Genomic DNA, 20,712 nt, shown 5'->3' with positions numbered 1-20,712 from the left:
AACAGATAAACTGGTTTGTTCAGTTCAAATCAACTGCTAAAGTTTTAAGAAATTTTAAAGCTCTTAGATAATTCTAGAAAATTTCCCATAAAAAAAGATATTTTTGGAGGGATGCTGCATCCTCACATTAAAATGTGGATTGTTGATAGCTCCAAGGATACTTTTGTAACTTCTGGTAGGTTACTGTCAATGGCATGAGAATTATTCCTATAGAATTCACTGACCTATTTATATGTAAAGCAGAACACTATCTGCTTTAAGTGAAAGAGATGAAAACTGCTTTAAAATTCTAGAATGGCTGCTGCTGAGGGAACCGTTAAGTGTAACGCAGGGATTTTCCGTAACACCCTCTCAGTGAGGTTCACAGATCAGGGCGCCCTGTTGCTCGTGTCTCAATGAGTCTGCTCACTCACGGACGGAGGCCTTCTCTCCACTCCCACTGATTTAACTGAGGTCCTTCTCCAATATTTATCTAAGCCCTTAAAGAATTCAAGAGAGAAAACATGCTACATTCTTTTATGAAATGAGTATAGCAATAATTCTGATAGATGTAGATGATAGGTTATATCAATTATAGACTTCCTGCTAAGATTTATCGGTGGTTTGTCTAACATACATTTGTCATTTCTCTCCTCTGTTCAAAGCCTCTGATGTACCCCGTCTGCCAGCTAAATAAAGTTCAAACTCCTCACCCTGACATTCAAGGCACTTGGGAGCTAAATGAGCCCAAGGTAACTGACAGTCAGGGGATAGCAGACACTTCTTATTGACCAAGTGACTAAAATAGTGGCCCACGTGCCGTCTAAAGTGGGGGAATGGCGTCTGGAGGGGGATAATGGAGAAAGGGTTCAAGGAACTGGAAGCTTCAACAAAACCAAGTGACAGGAGAAGAGGGAGAAAAGGGCAGAAGCGTCAGTCAGGTGACAGGATGCTGAAGTTGAGGATCAAAAGCTACAATTCCAGGAGACAATGAGAGCCAGGGAAGAAGCTCTGGGACCAGGCTTCTGGGGAGGTGGGATGGTCGAAGGACCAGGGAAGGGATTTAGGTGGGATTGTCACCTTCCACGTGCCCCTGAAGCTGGCCAGGGGATGGCAGGGCTGTATGTGAGAAAGCCAGGAGTCCAGGCCTCTGATGGCTGTGAAGGGACAGGCCAGGAAGTGAATGATTGCGATAGAGGAACCCGGTGTGGAAACGGGAATGAAGGTGAAGCTCTATCACTGTGAAAGCGTGTACTGTGAAAGCAGCTGTACGGAATAAACACACACCAGCACCGCGGTACCTAGTCAGTGCCCACAAAGACTCAAAACAGACTGACGTGTAACCGCGCGAAAGCTTGAACCCGAGGCTGACATGTGGGTGCTGAGGAACTTCTCCAGTCTCACCCCGCAGAGCAAAGGCTCTGCCCAGCACTCAAACGTCAGTTCCTTCTCTTCGCCTACTGTCTCCAGCGCGCACTAGGAGCCTGTTTGTTTTCCCACGTCATACACAGGGAACGATGGCAGGAGCAAAGACCTGCACAGAGGGAGCCACCTTCTTCCTTCACGAGGGTGGGGGTGGGTTAATTAGGAAGACAAATCACCAGGAAGCAGAGTCACAGAATCTTGTAGTTAAAAGAGTTTTTGGGGTCATTGTCAACACAATACAAGACCCCCTATAAATTACTGACTCTTTTTGGGCAGCTGGTTCTATGCACAGGTGGTTTTGAGTATTAGAAAGAGCTACCTGAGTCTTAAAAATGGTGGTGGAGTTAGTAAAAGCTACACTGATACTCCTCCAGGAAAAAACTGAAAATACAAATAAATACGGAAAAGCCACCCTGAAGACTCGCTGGAGAGAACCCTGATAAACAAGGACAGAAAGTGGAGACTGCGTAGAGACTGGCAGGAGGTGCCGAGATGCGAAAGGGCTGGCCGGGCTCCCACAGACAGCATGCGAAGGTCCGGAGGGATATCTGAGCTGTAGGGGGTTCCCACTGAAAACTCTGGGGTTTAAACCCCAATCTGGCTCCCCAGCCCAGAGAACCAGAACTGAGAATGAAGCCCAGAGAACATCTGGCTGTGGAAAGCAGCACCCACCTAAAGGGCCAACACACAAAATTTTGTGTGCAGCCATTCACATTGGGCTCTGGCAGAGGGAGGGCAGAGTGGACCGGAGCTGTGTGAGGAGAGTCCAGGGTTGCGGGCTGTGGGGTTGGAGCCAGGAGGGCAGCCACCTCGGTTTCCTGTGCTGAGTCATTCCCTCACACTGTGAAGGACATCTTTCTCTATGGACCTTTGCTATCCAGGTGATTTTCCCCCTGGGGGAAGGCAGTTGCCCCACCCTGTTGAAAGACCACTCACCCACACTGTGGTTGATACACTGAGGCTAATCAAGCCTGAATACAATCAGATTGCAGGCAGAGGCAGGTCTCTGGAAGCTTTGTCTTTGCCTGATCTCCTTCTGGGCCCAGAGCTAGGAAAAGCAGACCCTGGTCCACATCTTGGTCCTTTCCAAGGGCACCCAGCCCCAGCAGAGGGAGCCACAAGCTGTGAATTGCTGATAGCCCCAAACAGGGTACTCAGAGCCAGTCAGAAACAGCATCTGACACAGTCCTGCACTAGAGATTGGGAGTCATAGCAGATCTACCTAATACACAGACACAAACCCAAACAGGCAGCCCTAATGGGGAGACAAAAAAGCAATCCCCACTTGAAAGAACAAGAGAATTCTCCAGAAGAGGAGTTAAACAAAATAGAGATAAGAAATTTATCAGGTATAGAGTTCAGAATAATGATAGCAAAGATGCTCAACAGCATGAGAAAAGATAGCAACTATGAAAAAAGGCGAGTCATAAATAAAGAATGACATAGCACTAATAAGGAACACATTGGAAGGAATACACAGCAGATTAGGGGAAGCCAAGGATTAGATCAGGATCAGATACATTGTATACAAGATATCCACCTCAGAACAAAGGACTCACATAGAATGAGAATGAAGGGATGGAAAAAAAAAATTTCCATGCAAATGGAAACGGAAAAAAAAAAAAAAAAAAGCTGAGGCAGCAATACTCATATCTGACGAAATAGACTTCAAAATGAAGGTCATCACAAGAAACAACAAAGGTCACTACATAATACTAAAGGGATCGACCCAACAGATATAACCCTGGTAAACCTATGTACATCCAATATAAGAGCACCTAAATATGTAAAAAACCTCTAGAGGACTTTAAGGGAGAGATCGACAGCAATAAGGTCATAGTAGGGGACTTTAACACCCTGCTGACTTCACTGGATAGGTCTTCAAGACAAAAAATTAAGGAAACAGTGACTGTAAAGGACACAATGGATCAGATGGATTTAATTGACGCTTATAGAACATTTCACCTCAAAGCTGCAGAATATACATTCTTCTCAAGTGCACATGGGTCATTCTCAAAGACAGACCACATGTTAGGACACAAAACAAATCTCTACAAGTTTAAGAAGATTGAAATCATATCAAGCATCTTCTCAGATCACAGTGGAATGAAATTAACTGCAGTAAAAACACTCAAATGCATGGAGGCAAAATAGCATGTAATTAAAAAAATGAATGGGTTACCAACAAGATCAAGAAAGAAATAAAAAACTTCCTGGACCTGATCAGTTTGGCTCAGTGGACAGAACATCGGCCTGCGGACTGAAGGGTCCCAGGTTCGATTCTGGTCAAGGGCATGTACCTTGGTTGCGGGCACATCCCCAGTGGGGAGTGTGCAGGAGGCAGCTGAATCAATGTTTCTCTCTCATCGATGTTTCTAACTATCCCTCTCCCTTCCTCTCTGTAAAAAATCAATAAAATATATTAAAAAAAAAAACTTCCTGGAAACAAATGAAAACGAACACACAACTCCAAATCTCTGTAATACAGCAAAAGCAGTCCTGAGAGGGAAGTTCATAGCACTACAGGCCTAACTCAAAAAAACAAAACAAAACAAAAAACCAAGAAAAATTAATAATAAGCCATTTAACCCTATACAAAACAAGTCTCTCCAAGTTCAAGAAGACTGAAATCACATCAAGCATCTTCTCAGATCACAGTGGAATGAAATTAGAAATCAACTATAGTAAAAACACCCCAAAACATTCAAACACATGGAGGCTAAATAGCATGTTATTAAACAATGAATGGGTTACCAACAAGAAAAAGTAATAAATAAAAAACTTCCTGGAAAGAAATGAAAATGAACACACAACAACCCAAAATTTCTGGGAGGCAGCAAAAGCAGTCCTGAGATGAAAAGATCGTAGCATTATAGGCATAGCTCCAAAAACAAGAAATATCAGCAATAAACTATTTAACCCTACAACTTAAAGAAAATAATAAAGATTAGAGCATAAATAAAAGACATAAGAGACTAAAAAAAAAAAAAAAAGATACAAAAAAAATCAATGAAACCAAGAGCTGGTTTTTTGAAAAGGTAAACAAGATTGATGAAACGTTAGCCAGACTATCAAGAAACAAAGAGAGAGGACCCAAATAAATAAAATCAGAATAGAAAGCAGAGATGTAACAACTGACACCACAGAAATACAAAGGATTGTAAGAAAATACCATGACAACTATATGCCAACAAGCTGGACAATGTGGATGAAATGGACAAATTCCTAGAAAAATACAATCTCCCAAAACTGAATCAGGAAGAATCAGAAAACCTGAATAGGCCAGTAACAAATGATGAAATAGAAGCAGTAATCAAAAACCTCCCAGCAAACAAAAGTCCTGGTCCAGACAGCTTCACAGAGGAGTTTTAACAAACATTCAAAGAAGAACTAACAACTATCCTCCTCAAACTATTCTAAAAAAAATCTAAGAGGAAGAAATACTTCCAACCTCTTTTCATGAGGCCAGCATTATCCTAATTCCAAAACCAGATGAAGACACTGCAAAGAAAGAGAATTACATCCCCAATGAACACAGATGCTAAAATCCTCAACAAAATATTAGCAAATCAGATCCAGCAATATATTAAAAAGATCATACACCATGACCAAGAGGGATTTATACCAGGGTTGCAAGGCTGGTACAATATTTGCAAATCAATAAATGTGATGCATCACAAAAACAAACTGAAAGACAAAAATCACATGATCATATCAATAGACACAGAAAAAGCATTCAACAAAATGCAACACCCATTTTTGATAAAAACTCTCAGCAAAGTGGGAATAGAGGAAACATATCTCAATATAATAAAGGCCATATCTGACAAACCTATAGCCAACATCATACTCAATGGGCAAAAACTAAAACCATTTCCCCTAAGAATAGTAACAAGACAGGGATGTCTGCTTTCACCACTCTTATTCAACATGGAAGTCCTAGCCACAGCAATCAGAGAAGAAATAAAAGGCATCTAAACTGAAAAGGAGCAAGTAAAGCTGTAATTATGTGCAGATGACATGATATTGTACACAGAAAACCCTAAAGACTCCACCAAAAAAACCCACTAGATTTAATAAATGAATTTGGCAATGTAGCAGGATACAAAGTTAATACTCAGAAAACTACAGGATATTGAAAAAAGAGATAGAGGAAGATATAAACAAGTGGAGAATATACCATGTTCATGGATTGGTAGAATTAACATCATTAAAATGTCCATATTACCCTGAACAATGTACAGATTCAATGCAATCCCTATTATAATATCAACGTCATATTTCACAGGTCTAGAACAAATACTCCAAAAATTTATATGGAACAGAAAAAAGGCCCTGAATATCTGCAGCAATCTTGAGAAGAAAGAACAAAGTTGGAGGGATCACAATACCAGATATCAAGTTATACTACAATGCCACTGTAATCAAAACAGCCTGATACTGGCACAAGAACGGGCATATACAGGCATTCCTCGGGTTACGTCTTAGGACTCTACGTACATCGTTTCGTGGTTACGTCGCCATCTTCCATTTATTTATATAAAAAAAAGTTTTGTCATGTGCTTTATTGTTTTTATTATTTACTGTATTTACAAGTAAAGGTCAGGAACTATTATCTTTCTTTTAAATTTTTTTTACTGTTTCACTTCATTACTGCTGTATATGTGATCCATGTGAGTGACGTAGGTGCTTATGTAGGTGGGTTCCAACTTATGGCAAAAATTGCATCACGTCGCACTGTAGGAACAGATCTCCGACATAACCCGAGGGCCTACTGTAGATCAATGGAACAGAACCGAGACCTCAGAAATCAACCCAAGTCATTATGCTCAATTAATATTGACAAAGGAGGCAAGAACATAGAATGGAGTCAAGACAATCTCTTCAATAAATGGTGTTGGGAAAATTGGACAGATATATGTAAAAAATCAAACTAGACCACCAACTTACACCATACACCAGAATAAACTCAAAATGGATAAAAGACTTAAATGTAAGTTGTGAGACCATAAAAAATCCTAGAAGAAACATAGGCAGCAAAATCTCAGACATCTCTTATAGCAATATGTTTACAGATACATCTCCTAGGGCAAAGGAAACTAAGGAGAAAATAAACAAATGGGACTACATAAAAATAAAAGGCTTCTGCACAGCAAAAGAAACCATCAACAAAATGAAAGGGAGCCCACCGTATGGGAGATCATATTTGCCAATGACACATCTGATAAAGGGTTAATACCCATAATATATAAGGAACTCACAACTTAACAAAAGGAAGACAATCAATCTAACGAAAAAATGGGCAAAGGACCTAGACACTTCTCCAAAGTGGACATACAGATGGCCAACAGACATATGAAAAATGCTCATAGTCACTGATGATCAGAGAGATGCATATTAAACGACAATGAGGTATCATCTCACACCTGTCAGAATGGCTATCATCAACAAATTAACAAATGACAAGTGCTGGCAAAGATGTGGAGAAAGGCAACCCTAGTACAGTGCTGGTGGGAATGCAGACTTGGTGAAGCCATTATGGAAAACAGTATGGAGTTTCCTCCAAAAATTAAATATGGAACTGCCATTTGACCCAGTGATCCCACTTCTAGGAATATATCCTAAGAAGCCTGAAATACCAATCAGAAAGAATGTATGCACTCCTATGTTCATAGCAGCACAATTTACAATAGCTAAGATCTGGAAATAGTCCAAGTGCCCATCAGTAGATGAGTGAATAAAAAAGCTGTGGTAGCCCTAGCCAGTTTGGCTCAGTGGATAGAGCATCAGCCTGCGGACTAAAGGGTCCCGGGTTCAATTCCGGTCAAGGGCATGTACCTTGGTTGCGGGCACATCCCCAGTAGGGGGTGGGCAGGAGGCAGCTGATCGATGTTTCTCTCTCATTGATCTTTCTAACTCTCTCTCTAAAAAAAAAAAAAAAAAAAAAAAAAAAAAATCAATTAAAAAAAAAAAAGCTGTGGTACATTTACACCATGGAATACTATGGAGCAGTAAAAATGAAGGATTTCTTACCCTTTGAGACAGCATGGAGGGACCTAGAGAGTATCATGCTAAGTGAAATAAGCCAGTCAGAGAAAAACAAGTATCACATGATCTCACTCATATGTGGAATCCAATGAACAAAGTAAACTGATGAACAAAATAGATCCAGAGGCATGGAAGCATAGATCAGACTGTGTAATCTCAGAGGGAAGGTGGGGGAGGGTGGGTGGGTGGGAAGAGATCAACCAAAGAACTTGTATGCATATGTGCATAGCCCGTAGACATAGACAACAGGGTGGTGAAGGCCTGGGGTGAGGGGTGGGAGTGGGATAGAGGGGGGGAAATGGGAATATGGAATATTTTCGACAATAAAGGTTTAATTTTTAAAAAAGGAAAGGGCTATCTTATAACTAAAATCTTGGTTCCTAAATGCCCATTCATGGTCCTTGGCTCTCTTCTCTGGAGACGCACCAATGAAGAGATAAATTGTATTTCACTTATTTACCGTGTAAAATACCATCAACTGTGAGATACATCATTACTGTATAATGAAGAGAAAAATCCTCTCAATAAACTGTAAGATGCCATCAAATATAAGACATACCCCAACTTCAAGCTGTACATCCCAGGACCAATGAAAATCCCTCTTCCACACATCAGTCGTTCAGATAGTCAAAAACATCTTCCCTGAACTCACCTCAGTCTTTTCTCCATATTAACTATTCCTAGAGTCCCACATTATTCGTTTTAAAAAATATTGTTAAAGACTCTAATACTTACAAAAATCTTGGAACTATATTAATACCTCTTTTCCTAAAGCCATTGAAAAGTTACTGGCGTGATGCCTCATCACCCCCTATTTATTGTGTATTCTACAAACAAAAATTTTGTAAACAGAGTATAATCACCAAAAAAATCAAGAAATTAACACTGACACATTACTGCTGTCTGATGTGAGAGACCCTTCAAGTTTTCCCAACTTCCCAATAATGCTCGTCTAGCCGTCCAGACAGAGCCTCACACTGCATTTAGTCATCACATCTCCTTAGTCTCCGTCAGTCTGGAAGTCTCCCAGAGTTTCCTTCATGTCCACGATCTTGACACTTTTGAAGATTACAGCCCAGCTGCTTTGTAGAAAGTCCCTCCATTCTGGATTTATCTGATGTTTCCTGTGGCCAGACCAGGCCACGCACCTCTGGTACACAGACAGACGTGATGCGGGTGGCACATTTCCCTTCCTGCTCAAGTTCACTTTGACCATTTGGTAAAAGTGCCATTCTCCAGGCATTTCCACTGTGAAATTACTCTTTTTCCCTTTGCAATTATTGAATACTCTGTGAGATCATATAAATTAAACTTTCAACTTACTCTTATTTTTGAGATCAGTATAAACTCATAGTTCCTGTTTTATTTAATGGGCTGAAATAATTACTATCATTATTCATTTGATGCTCAAATTCCAACCTGTTTTTGATAAAACACTGTTTACAGACTTTTTCTATCCTGTTCTTTTTTGGGCATCAGTTTGTCAATGTCTTTATTAAAAATAAAATGGTAAAATGAATACAATACTTCTAATAATAAAAAATGAGGCCAACATCTCACTGAATATTATATTCATGGGGATACAGCTCAAGCCATGTATATATTTATTTCTCACCTGAAGATATATTTTTATTGATTTTTACAGAGAGAGGAAAGGGGGGGGGGAGAGAGAGAAACATTGATGTGAGAGAGAAACATCAATTAGTTGCCTCTCCTATGTGTCCTGACCAGGGATCGAACCTGCAACCTTTAGATGTACAGAGACAACACTCCAATGGAGCCACTGGCTAGGGTTCAAGCTTTCAATATACACTGAGTGGCCAGATTATTATGATCTCTGAACGCATACTAATCTGGCCACTCAGTGTATATCCTATATAATAAAAGGCTAATATGCAAATTGTCCCCTCGACCAGGAGTTCAACCAGCAGGTATGCCGGCCAACCGCCCATGTCCCCTCCCCCTGGCCAGGCTGACCGGACCCCACCCATGCACGAAATACACACACACACACACACACACACACACACACACACACGCACACACACACACTCTGAGTGGCCAGATTATTATGCGTTCAGAGATCATCATAATCTGGCCACTCAGTGTATGTTTCGGCGGCGTGGCAGATGTTAGTGTACACTCACCTTACGTGAATGAAGGTCGCTAGGGGTCCTCCACTTGAACTACTACTTAAGCCAGGCCTGCACAAACCATGTGCAGGTGGACTTAATGAGTACTTACTTTTTGTTATATGTTTTCCAAGGTCCACCTAGTTCTGTGTCATTTTCAAGTTAAAGATACTTTTAGGCTTTCTTACAAGTTTTTGATAAAATAATTTTAAATGGGTGGAGAAAAAAGGGTAAGTACAGAGTTAGGTATTCCAATCAGAGGAGATTTACCAGTACACTGAGAGGAAAGCCGCCTACATTAACTTGCACACCAAGCACCAGAACTCTAAAAGCCTTCAAATCTGTTATTTATGTTTTAGAATCTATAAGCCTGAGGTCTATGGGGAGGGTTTTACACTGCAACAAACATGGAGGGAGGCCACTGGTCTTAGGCACGGGCCTTGGGAGGCTAACCATTCTATAATGCAAACTTCCTGCAGAGCAAAGAATTATCCTGCCCCAAATACCTCTTTATCTGCACCCCCTTCAAGAAAAACCTGAATTGTGGGGCACGCTAAGGCATCAATCAAGGGGTAAGGGAGCCCCACCAGACTCTAACACATGCAGCTAGGCTGCACCCCCTTCCTTAGCACCTGTGCCGGTGGGACTAATGCTGAGTGTGCAGCATTCAGTCCAGGATCATCATCATGTGAACAGCTATCAAGTGAAAAATGTCTCCCAACCTGTACTCTATGGGGCTGATTCCTCAGTCAGTATTCTTAACCCAGACCCTTTATATCACTGTAGCTCCCCCCTCTTCTGCTGCAGGAGAGGAAAGGCTAGCACGAAAGATAAAAAGGCAAATCAAGCGATGAGTTCCAACAACCTGCTCAGGACTGCATGGAGCCTGCAATCTCTAAGTCAGGAGGAAGGCTTGTAGAAAAATCATCTCAAGTATCTGACAGAGGTAGGGGTTCTCTACATCCACCTAAGGTTTAGAGACATAAAAGAAAAATCCAAAGCCTATGCAAAAATTTTAAAAACAAACCCTCATGTCTTCATAAAATCACTTCTGTGCAGGACACTTATTTTGTTTCAGGTATGCTGCTGATTACTGCACAGAATAGAAAGTAAGACACAAACTTTAAAGAAACTTGCAGTTATTTTGTAAAAGCTATTTTTATTTTTTAAAAGCAATTACCCAAGTGATTCAGTTTTAGATAACTTGGGGAATAACTATGAATTTTAAAAAAAATATATGGATCACATAGAAGATAAAGTAGAAATATTTGTAAACTAAGGCAAAAAAGAATACATAAAATTTAAACTCTTACTTCCTGCCACAGCAGTACATTTAAACTTCAGGCTCCACCTTTACTGAGGTAACTAAATCCACATTCAATTAGAACCTAAAAACTTTAAAGACTAAAACAATAGTATGACTATCATGTTACTCATTTTCTTGATGGGCTTTTAGAATAAAGGTAACAGATTTATATTAAGTAGCCCAAATTATTGATATTAAAGGTGTTTTCATAAAGTGTAATTTTTATATTCACTTAGTGAATATTCTACATTTTCTAGTCACTACTAGATAATACATTTAAGAGAATAAGATAGAAAAAAGGTGAGCCCTAGCCGGTTTGGCTCAGTGGATAGAGCGTGGGCCTGTGGACTCAAGGGTCCCAGGTTCGATTCCGGACAAGGGCATGTATTTTGGTTGCGGGCACATACCCAGTAGGGGGTGTGCAGGAGGCAATTGATTGATGTTTCTCTCTTATCGATGTTTCTAACTAACTATCCCCCTCCCTTCCTCTCTGTAAAAAATCAATAAAATATATTTAATAAAAAAAAAAAAGAAAAGAAAAAAGGTGAAGAGGCACTCAACTAATTCTGTTCAACCAGCTGAAGAAACAATAAAAAGCATTTGATACTGCTGATTGAAAAAGATAGAAAAGCAACATCATTATTTGGATACATGTTTATCTAAATTACCTCACTTTTCTTTAAACAATGAAAAGAATATAAATTCTTACAGAGATACAAATAAAACTATAAGAGATTTTCAATTTGACAATTATTTGACTAATTTAAGACTGTTAAATAACAGTAAAATCTATTTATATTTTTTAAAACCAGGAAAATAAATCCTTAACTTTCCCCAAATGTGCATTATTTTCAACTATCCAAGAGCCTATAACTTCCCCTTTTTACTGCCGCATATCCACTAACTCATTCTGCTTAACAAATAAAACCACGAATTGAGCGTCCTTCCTGTCAATGATGTCACAGCACTGCATTGGGAAATGTCCTTCAGGTACCAAATGAAGGGCACTGATGAGAACAAACATGAGCAACCTCTTGAAACATCCACACGGCAAGAAAACAAAATACTGATACTTAACAATGTGGAATGTGAAAGTCAGTTATCTCATGTGTCTTAAACTCAAAGAAAACTCAACAAAACCGCATGCCTTCCTGAAATCATTTCCGTGCAGCACTCTTATTTCGTTCCAGGTATGCTGCTGACTACCGCACAGAATAGAAAGTAAGACACAAACTTCAAAGAAACTTGCAGTACTTTCCATACTCTATCAAGTATACAAATCATGACGACATGAAAGGAAAAGGAAAATACTGCCCAAGAGGCACAGAAAAAGGCCCTCTGAAGCCTGCTGGGGCCGGGGGTGGTAAGCCACTGAGGGTGTGGCCCAGGCGTCTTTCCCCCCCACTCGTACCAGTTCATCTTAGAAGGCAGAGCACAAAGCTTTCTTTACTCAAACGAAGGGGAGACAACTGACATGTGAGCAGGGCGGGCTAAACAGGGACCTCTGGGTCCACTCCTCAAGGGTTGTGCGTGGTGGCTCTGAGGCAAGGGTCCTTAACCCTCACGTGAGCAGTGCTGTCCTACAGGGGAGGGGCAAGAGCAGCTGGGGCGCATGCATGAGCCAGGAGAGCAAGTGATTCTCAGCACATAAGGATGTTCTGCTGCCGTCCTCCACCACAGAGACTCAGGGCCGGAGACAGAATTAGATTTAGAGTCACAAGAGGCCTTCCCGCTCAGGCGGCAACTTGGCCTCTGCCCCAGAGGAAGGTGGTGGAAAATCTGGGCTTAAAACCCGTGTTTCCTGTCTTTACTTCCTTGTTTCTCAAAGCAAGATCTGGGGACCAGAGTGGCATTAGCATCACCTGGAAACATGAAAAATACAGAACCTCGTGCTGTCCCCAGATCTACTGAACCAGAATTTGCATTTTAATGAGATTCCCAGGCGACTGATAGCATATTAAAGTTTGAAAAGTACTCTAGAGTATGTATCTAGAACTACAATGTCTGAATTCTTTAATATATCAGATAGTGCCAACTTTCTCTCCAAAGTATTGTACCAATTTACTTTCCCACATTATTCTAATTTTCTATGTATCTAATTATAAGTCCTTTTCCTATTGTTAAAATTGCTCTAAAAATAAAGTCTATTTAAAAACAAAAAAAGCTCATATTATAGTGCCTGGCAATAAATTAAAACTATTGTTATTAAAACAGTTACATTAGAAATACCCTAAATGTTTCTACAAGAAATTAATAATATTGTTTCAACTGTAATTATGCTATACCAAAGTCAGTTTCAAAATTGATTCTGACAAGATAAAAGCATCTTCTCAAAGAGGTAAGCCTTGAGAATCCATGAGATACCTGGATGAATGATTCCAAACCTAATACGCTATTTTTCAAAGCTGCCAAGCGAAATGTAGAAATGTAAAATGACTAATGATTCCATCGCAGCCAGCTTCTTAGTAAGTACAAGTTTTATAGGTTCTTATGGCCATTATTTAAGAAAAAAAATTCAGCTAAGGGGAAAAGACAAATGGTAATATCAAAAATAAACATAATCACAGAATTATGTTGAAAACGATATGGTTTCAGCAGAGGAATGCCTACCTATAAGGCAATGATTTCTAGGAGGAAAAATAAATCTACCACCTCCTTTGCTTGTTTACCTGGATGAGTCATGGTGACTGGCTCCTCTTTGGACTTATTATTGTAGATGACTACAGCAACTGCATTGTGGAAAGCAGCCCGTGATATTTTCTCTTTAAATGTGCAATTTCCCCTCTGCAGCAAGGCAATCCACTGTTTGATATTAGGAGGGACAAAGAACCGGGTTTGAGGATCACAGCCCAGATGATCAGCAACTAAAGGGAAAAGGAAAAAAACACGTTAATTATTTTTCTCAAGTAAAGATAAATAAAATCAATCAACGCTTTCTCGGAAGCACGTCAAGCAGCTCACTGACAGCAGAGCTATGAATACACCCAGAAAGGACATTACCCCGAATCTAAATCCTTATCTGAACAGGGAGAAAGATGCTCCTGCAACCCAAATTAAAAGTGAAAAATTCAGTTTATAGATTGACAAGAATAAAGAAGACTGTAATACCCAGTGTTGGGTGGTGAAGAGAGGAGGAAGACAAGGCGAACAGAGAAACCCAGGAGAATGAGCTACCCTGATTTTGCTCATTCATTTGCATTTACTCTTCTCTCACTGCCTCCATGAGGAGACTGATTTTGCTTGGGGTAAGGAAGGAAGGCAAACCACTCTTTTGTTCAGTTATCAAGTGGTCTTGTTGAAATCCAAGCATGCTTAAGAAAGAAAAAGAAAAAAAGAAATTCAAGCATGCTTGAACAAATTTCTCAGTAAGTATAAGGAAATTAGAAAAGTTCACTTTTGGCCTGTATTTGAAAGTTATAATAGCTAAAATAACAATTAGAATAAATAGACTAGTCCTCTAATTTACATTTATTGTTAAAATTACTCTACAATTATTCCCACATTAGGACACATATTACTTACTACTCTTCCTGTCTAAGGAGATACACCAAGACTATCCCCTGGGACTACAAATCACATGGTCACTGTCCTAGATTTGGGGGAATACTTGTTTCAAGCACCCCCAAATACATGTGAAGTGGTTAGGGCAAGCGCCTCAATCTTTGATTCTGCAAATATGATCATCATGGCTCTGACGCCCTTCGTAAACCTTGAGTCGCTGTGCCTGGCTGTGCCTCCCATTCCTCATCCTGCATTTGTAAGAGGTTAAAGTGAAAGGGGGCAGTGCCGAGGCGGGAAGAGGCACCAAAGGTAAGCTTGGAGGCTGCGGGTCCCAGGGCCAGAGTCAGTCACTGCCAGCACTGAGCAGGCTGGGGAGGGAGGGGCACAGCACAAAAGAGGAACACTAGAAGCAAAGAAGTAATAAGAACATTAAACCCTACCCAATAAAACAGTAATATGCAAATTGACCGCACCTTCGCTATGCCCAAGCCACGCCCACCAGCCCAAGCCACGCCCACCAGCCAATCAGGGCGAGTATGCAAATAAACCCAACCAAGATGGCTACAGCCACAGAGAGCAAGGTTTCTCAGGCAACAGAGGAAGCCAAGCTTTCCGCATGCCCTTGCCAGGCCTAAGCCTCCACTCAAGTTACAAAGTTTCAATTATAAAAGGTAAACAAAATTCAAACAGAATGGCGGCAGCCACAGAGCTGGAGAGACCAGGCCAGGGTTGCCCGCGGCAATGGAGAAAGCAAAGCTTTCCGCACACCCTGGCCGGGCCCAGGCCTCTGCTTAAGGCTACAAAGTTTCAATTATAGAAGGTGAGTTAACCCCAACAGAAATGGCTGCCGGCCGTGGAGCATGCAGGAGGCTTGGCTCCGCTCCAGGCTGCAAAGTTTCAATTGTAGAAGGTAAATAAATTCCAGATACCAGGGCCTCCGCTTGGGTCGCCAGGGGGCGTGGCCGGCCTGCAAACCACCACAGGCCCCTCGCTCAGGCCGCCCCACGCCCCAAGGGAACCCCCACCCTGATCCGGGACACCCTTCAGGGCAAACCAGCTGGCCCCCACTCCTGCACCAGGCCTCTATCCTATCTAATAAAAGAGTAATATGCAGATTGACCATCACTCCAACACACAAGATGGCTGCCCCCATGTGGTCAAAGATCCTGCCCCCATGTGGACACAAGATGGCCGCCACAAGATGGCCAGCAGGGGAGGGCAGTTGGGAGGCACCCAGCCTGCAAGGGAGGGCAGTTGGAGGCGATCAACCCTGCAGGGGAGGGCAGTTAGGGGTGTCCGGGCCGGCAGAGGAGGGAAGTTGGGGGCAAACAGGCTGGCAGGGGAGCAGTTAGGGGGTGATCAGGCTGGCAGGCAGAAGCGGTTAGGGGCAATCAGGAAGGCAGGCAAGTGAGCAGTTGGGAGCCAGCAGTCCTGGATTGTGAGAGGGATGTCCGACTGCCCAGTGGGATCGGGCCTAAACGGGCAGTCGGACATCCCTCAAGAGGTCCCAGATTGGAGAGGGTACAGGCTGGGCTGAGGGACACCCCCCCCTCCGTGCACGAATTTCGTGCACCAGGCCTTTAGTAAGAATTAATAAAAAATAAAGTGTGAAAAGAGACACCACCAGTGGGGAAATGTTTGCTTTCCCTGAAAGCACACCTTTTACTAAAAGAAATGAAATGTTTACATTACTTAAAGAAACTAAAATGTAGAGATGCCACTAACTACAGAGAAATGTTACATCTATCATTTCCACTTAAATATCTTTCCTCAAATTCTCTTATTATCATGGGGAGGGACAACGATGAAACATATTTGCTACCAGAGGTCTCTTAATACACAGTAAGTGGGAGATGAATGATTCCATAGTTTGTCATGACTAATACAAAATAGTCATACTGTCTACAACTATGATTCACCCTTTCCCTTACACAGTTTAGTTCTTTCTTTATCAAATTAAACTTTAGTTGTCAACTATTGCAAGACACAGTCAAGGCATTGTGAAACTCTGAAATTGTGAAACACTTCACCTTCAGTGATATCTGACTGTTTCACTGATTACTCTGCTGCTTTAAAATACAAGCATTTAGGTGATGTGCGAGGAGGACCTCAATGTCTTGGGAAAATTTCCAATACGATCCCCAGGTCGGTGCACAGAACTTGTTTTAAGTGCTTCCTTTGTGATTTTTCAAAATACACTGCTGCACAAACCTTGAAGGAAATGCAGAATCAAGAATATCTAAAGAGCCCTGGCCAGTGTGGCCCAGTTGGTTGAGCATTGACCCGTGCACCAAAAGGTCACCATTCGATTCCCAGTCAGGGCACATGCCCAGGTTGTGGGTTCGATCCCTGGTCGGGGTGCATGTGGGAGGCAACTGATCGATGTTTCTCTCTTATATCTATGTTTCTCTCCCTCTCCCTTCTTCTCTCTCTCTAAAAAAAAAGCAGCAAAAACATTAAAAAAAAAAAGAATATAGAAAGAGATCTGTATACTTGTCTTCGGTGAAACAGTCGTTTTTCTGTGACTTTCTGAGCTCCCTGTGATTCCCACTGTCCACTGTGTGGTAAAGAGGAAACAACACAGTTGGGGACCAGCAAGACCTGGGGGTCCCAATGCTCTAACCTTCCATTTTTACTTATTTGTAAAACTGAGGTTAAATTCGTACCTCACACGAGTTATGTATACGTGAAAAAGTCTTCAACAATTCCTCTTCTCTTGGGTGCTTCCAATACATTCCCTTCCGTTAGTTTTAAGGGTGCCAGCCTATCTGTGCTAGTGACCCAGTCTGGTGACACGGGACTCTATGCTGACGTTCATGAAACCCACCCAGAGCTATCTACGCAGCACATCCCTGTGTCCCCTCCCAACAGCTCCCTAGTCTCATCCTTTCTCCCTGTTGCTCTGACAATGTCACTGTCCACTTAGAAGGACAGCCTTTCAGGAATGGCCACAACGTCTAAGACTGAAAGAGACAGCAAGGGGTGCCACCACAGAGCACATCTATCTCTTGAAGGGATCTCCATCCACTAAGAACAGATTTTATGAACTGCACAACCCAAATTCCAACAGCAGACTGTATGAGCAAAAAGAATGCCCCTGTTCCCCCAAACCACCATGTGTAAAGGTCTCTGAAGACATCTGTATCGGTAAGAGCAGAATGTGCAATGATAAACAAGAATAAGATGTGCAAGTTCCTGTTCAAAGAAGCTGTTTTCATTTATCAGAAAAAGAAAACAAGGTGTTTTTATAATCACTTAATACTATAGTATGCTTATTTTTATCCATTTATTCCTTCCAGTAATTAAAAAATAGCTTGAACAATAAAAATGTTAACAGCTAAAACCCCCACAATTTCACGAGAGGAATGATGACTATGGCTGGTGATCAAGTGGCACTACTTCAAAATTTAATACCAGTTATTTGTACTTGAAGCAGTTTATTAAGTGAAGACATAAAATGTCTATATAATTATGAACCATAAAATATGTCAATAGCAATTCTGCTCAAATTCAAAATCACTTATTTTTTTTTTTTACCTTAAAGTTCAGAAGAGGACATCACCTCTGACTTCTTTGCATTTATCAGTGACAGTGTCGGGGAAACTTACTTGAAGTTATCACGAAAATGTGAAATTACATACAATAAAAATACTGTACTACAATACCTTACAATTTTGACAATTATACCTAATAAAGCTGAAAAATACTGTATTGCAGAAAAACTTAACTTCAATTTTTTCCCCCTTTATGGCCTTTCCTATCAAATCCAGAAATAGTCTGAGACTTTTATTTACTCCCTGACTAGAACCAAACAATTCTCACTGGAACAATTATGGAATCCTCACCTTAATGCACAATAACGTAGACATTCAGCTACATACGAAGTACCGCAGAGAAATAGAATAGAACCAAACATTTTGGTCCTGAATCTTGAAGCACCTCTAAATGTACTGGGGAGGCATGCCTGGCACAGAATGGAATATTCACAAGGTAGCAGAAAGCACCAGCATGCAGAGGGCTCAGACATCCGGAAAGGAAAAGAGCAATATAATGGTCAGGGAGCCTACGTGGAATGCTGAGAACCTACTCCAACGGAAAGGAGAGCGTGCAGAAGTGAACAGCACAAGAACACAGAAGAAAGACTGATCCCTCCTCTTAAACTCTTGTGAAAATCAAGTAAAAAGATTATGTAGCCAAAGCTACGACACTATACAAATTGAAGATAATCAAGTTCTAAAAAGAAGACCCCACCTGTAAAGGGAAAAGAGGAAGACTGTTTTGGTACAAAGACTATGTAAACATTGAAAGGGTCCTGTGAGTGAATAAGTAAAAAACCCAAACAACTCTCTTCCCCAACCCAGCAGCTGGAAAGGCTCCACTAGGATTCATTTGACTTAGTAAGACCTCATCTTTTAACAAAGGAAACACCCACCTAAAGAGCAGCGGTCACTAAGTTCCTGGTATTGCCTGGGTGATGTCTCCTCCCACACCCCCGAACCAGCAGGGTGCTGCTGAGAGTCACATGGGGCTGGAGCACATGATGGAAGGTCACTGCCTTCTCCAGGCGCACAGCGCAGGTGCCTCGATGTGTCTCTCGCTCTCAGCGCCCGTGTCTCATTTTCTCTACCTGCAATGCCTTTGCTGACCACCTCCTAAGCTTCAGGATTCTGCTAACATATCTTCTCCAGCCTCCTAAAGCTGAGCTGGGTGCTGTGTTCATGCCTCCAGGCACCCCGAGATCACAGCCATCTTAGCTTTCACTGCACTGTATTAGTAACTGGTTGTTTATTCTGAGCGACTCCTAAGTGTGAGATGTAGCATCTCCTTTAACATGTCTGGCGCGTACTAGACACTCACTGTAGCTGATGAAGGGACAGAGGGAAGGATGACAGAGGGGGACTAGGCAAGAACGAACATAAAGAAAAACCTTGTGCCAAAGGCCTGTGTTTCGTGTGGAAATATTCTGACTTGGGCAATATTCTATCAACTGTTTCCTACAAAAGAAGTAAAAATAAAAATAAGCCCAAGTAGTCCTAGCCGGTTTGGCTCAGTGGATAGAGCGTCGGCCTGCAGACTGAAGGGTCCTGGGTTCGATTCTTGTCAAGGGCAAATGCCCGGATTGCGGGCTCGATCCCTAGTAGGGGGCGTGCAGGAGGCAGCCAATCAATGATTCTCTCTCATCATTGATGATTCTCTCTCTCTCTCTACCTCCCCCTTCCTCTCTGAAATCAATAAAAATATATTTTAAAAAACAATAAAATAAATAAGCCTAACTAGTTACCCTGGCTTTAGATATTTCCATTGTCAGGCATGTTCTAGTTATTTGCTTTCCTATTTCTACAGTAGATTATGATCTCTTTAACATGTACATAGGTTTCCTGCTTCTACCTTGTCTTCCCTTATTTTTTCTTTGTTAAATTCTTATTTTATGATTGAAAGGGAAAAATGCAATTCTTTATTTTTGTTCCCAATTTCATTCTTTCTTTAAATTGATTTGAGGGAGGGAGGGAGGGAGGGAGGGAGGGAGAGAGAGAGAGAGAGAGAGAGAGAGAGAGAGAGAGAGGAGGTAGAGAGAAACATTGATCGATTACCTCCCATATGCACCCCTACTGGAGATCAAATACACAACCTGGGTATGTGCCCTGAACGGGAATCGAACCCACAACCTTTTGGTATATGGGATGGCGCTCCAATAAACTGAGCCACACTGGCCAGGGCTGTTTCCAATTTTTTTTTCTTTTTTAAAAACCAAATGAATCTTTTTATTTTATTTTAACTAACTTTAGAGACGGGGGAGGGGAGAGAGAGAGAAATGTTATCTGGCTGCCTCCCATATGCACACCGACCAGGGGTCGAACTCGAAACCTGGGATGTACCCTGACCAGGAATCAAATTTTGATGCACTGGATGACTCTCAACCAACTGAGCCACACCAGCAGGTCTATCCCCTCCATTTCTTCTGGGGATTAGGACTTGGACCTGGCCTCTGGGAGGCCACCTTTCATCCTGCTACAGGTGCAACTCCAACTACCAGTATTCAGTTCCACCTTGCTTTAATTATACCTTCTCTAATAGTTAATGTTTCATACAGTCAATGATTGTTAAACGTTACCTACAGTTGCTTGTCAGTCTTTATACTAGTCAGGGTTCTCCAGAGAAACAGACCAGTAAGGGGTGTGGGTGTGTGTGTGTGTGTGTGTGTGTGTGTGTGTGTGTGTGTAAAGAAATACAGCTATTATAATGAATTGGCTCACATGAATAAGAGGCTCATAACTTCCAAGATCTGCAGGGTAATTCAGCAAGGTGGAGAGCTATGGCAAG

At 41.6% G+C, this 20,712-nt stretch overlaps 1 protein-coding gene and 1 pseudogene across 4 annotated transcripts in view; one reads left to right on the top strand and one right to left on the bottom strand.

Annotated features, from left to right (window-relative positions):
• LOC307100408 (glyceraldehyde-3-phosphate dehydrogenase-like) overlaps positions 1–20,712 on the top strand; it is a 1,087,365-nt pseudogene that overhangs the window by 396,286 nt on the left and 670,367 nt on the right. The gene's annotated exons all lie outside the window — the stretch shown is intronic.
• Positions 1–20,712, bottom strand: part of RNF130 (ring finger protein 130) — a 124,116-nt gene that overhangs the window by 81,770 nt on the left and 21,634 nt on the right. For all 3 annotated transcript variants that reach the window (XM_079772821.1, XM_079772822.1, XM_079772820.1), the window contains exon 2: positions 13,560–13,754. In XM_079772821.1, the coding sequence (XP_079628947.1) occupies positions 13,560–13,754 (195 nt within the window). The remainder of the gene's footprint in view (positions 1–13,559; positions 13,755–20,712) is intronic.

Source organism: Cnephaeus nilssonii (assembly GCF_951640355.1).
Source record: "Cnephaeus nilssonii genome assembly, chromosome: 5".
NCBI lineage: Eukaryota > Metazoa > Chordata > Mammalia > Chiroptera > Vespertilionidae > Cnephaeus > Cnephaeus nilssonii.
Note: the sequence above shows the minus strand (reverse complement) of the source record. Positions and strands in the feature narration are given on the sequence as shown.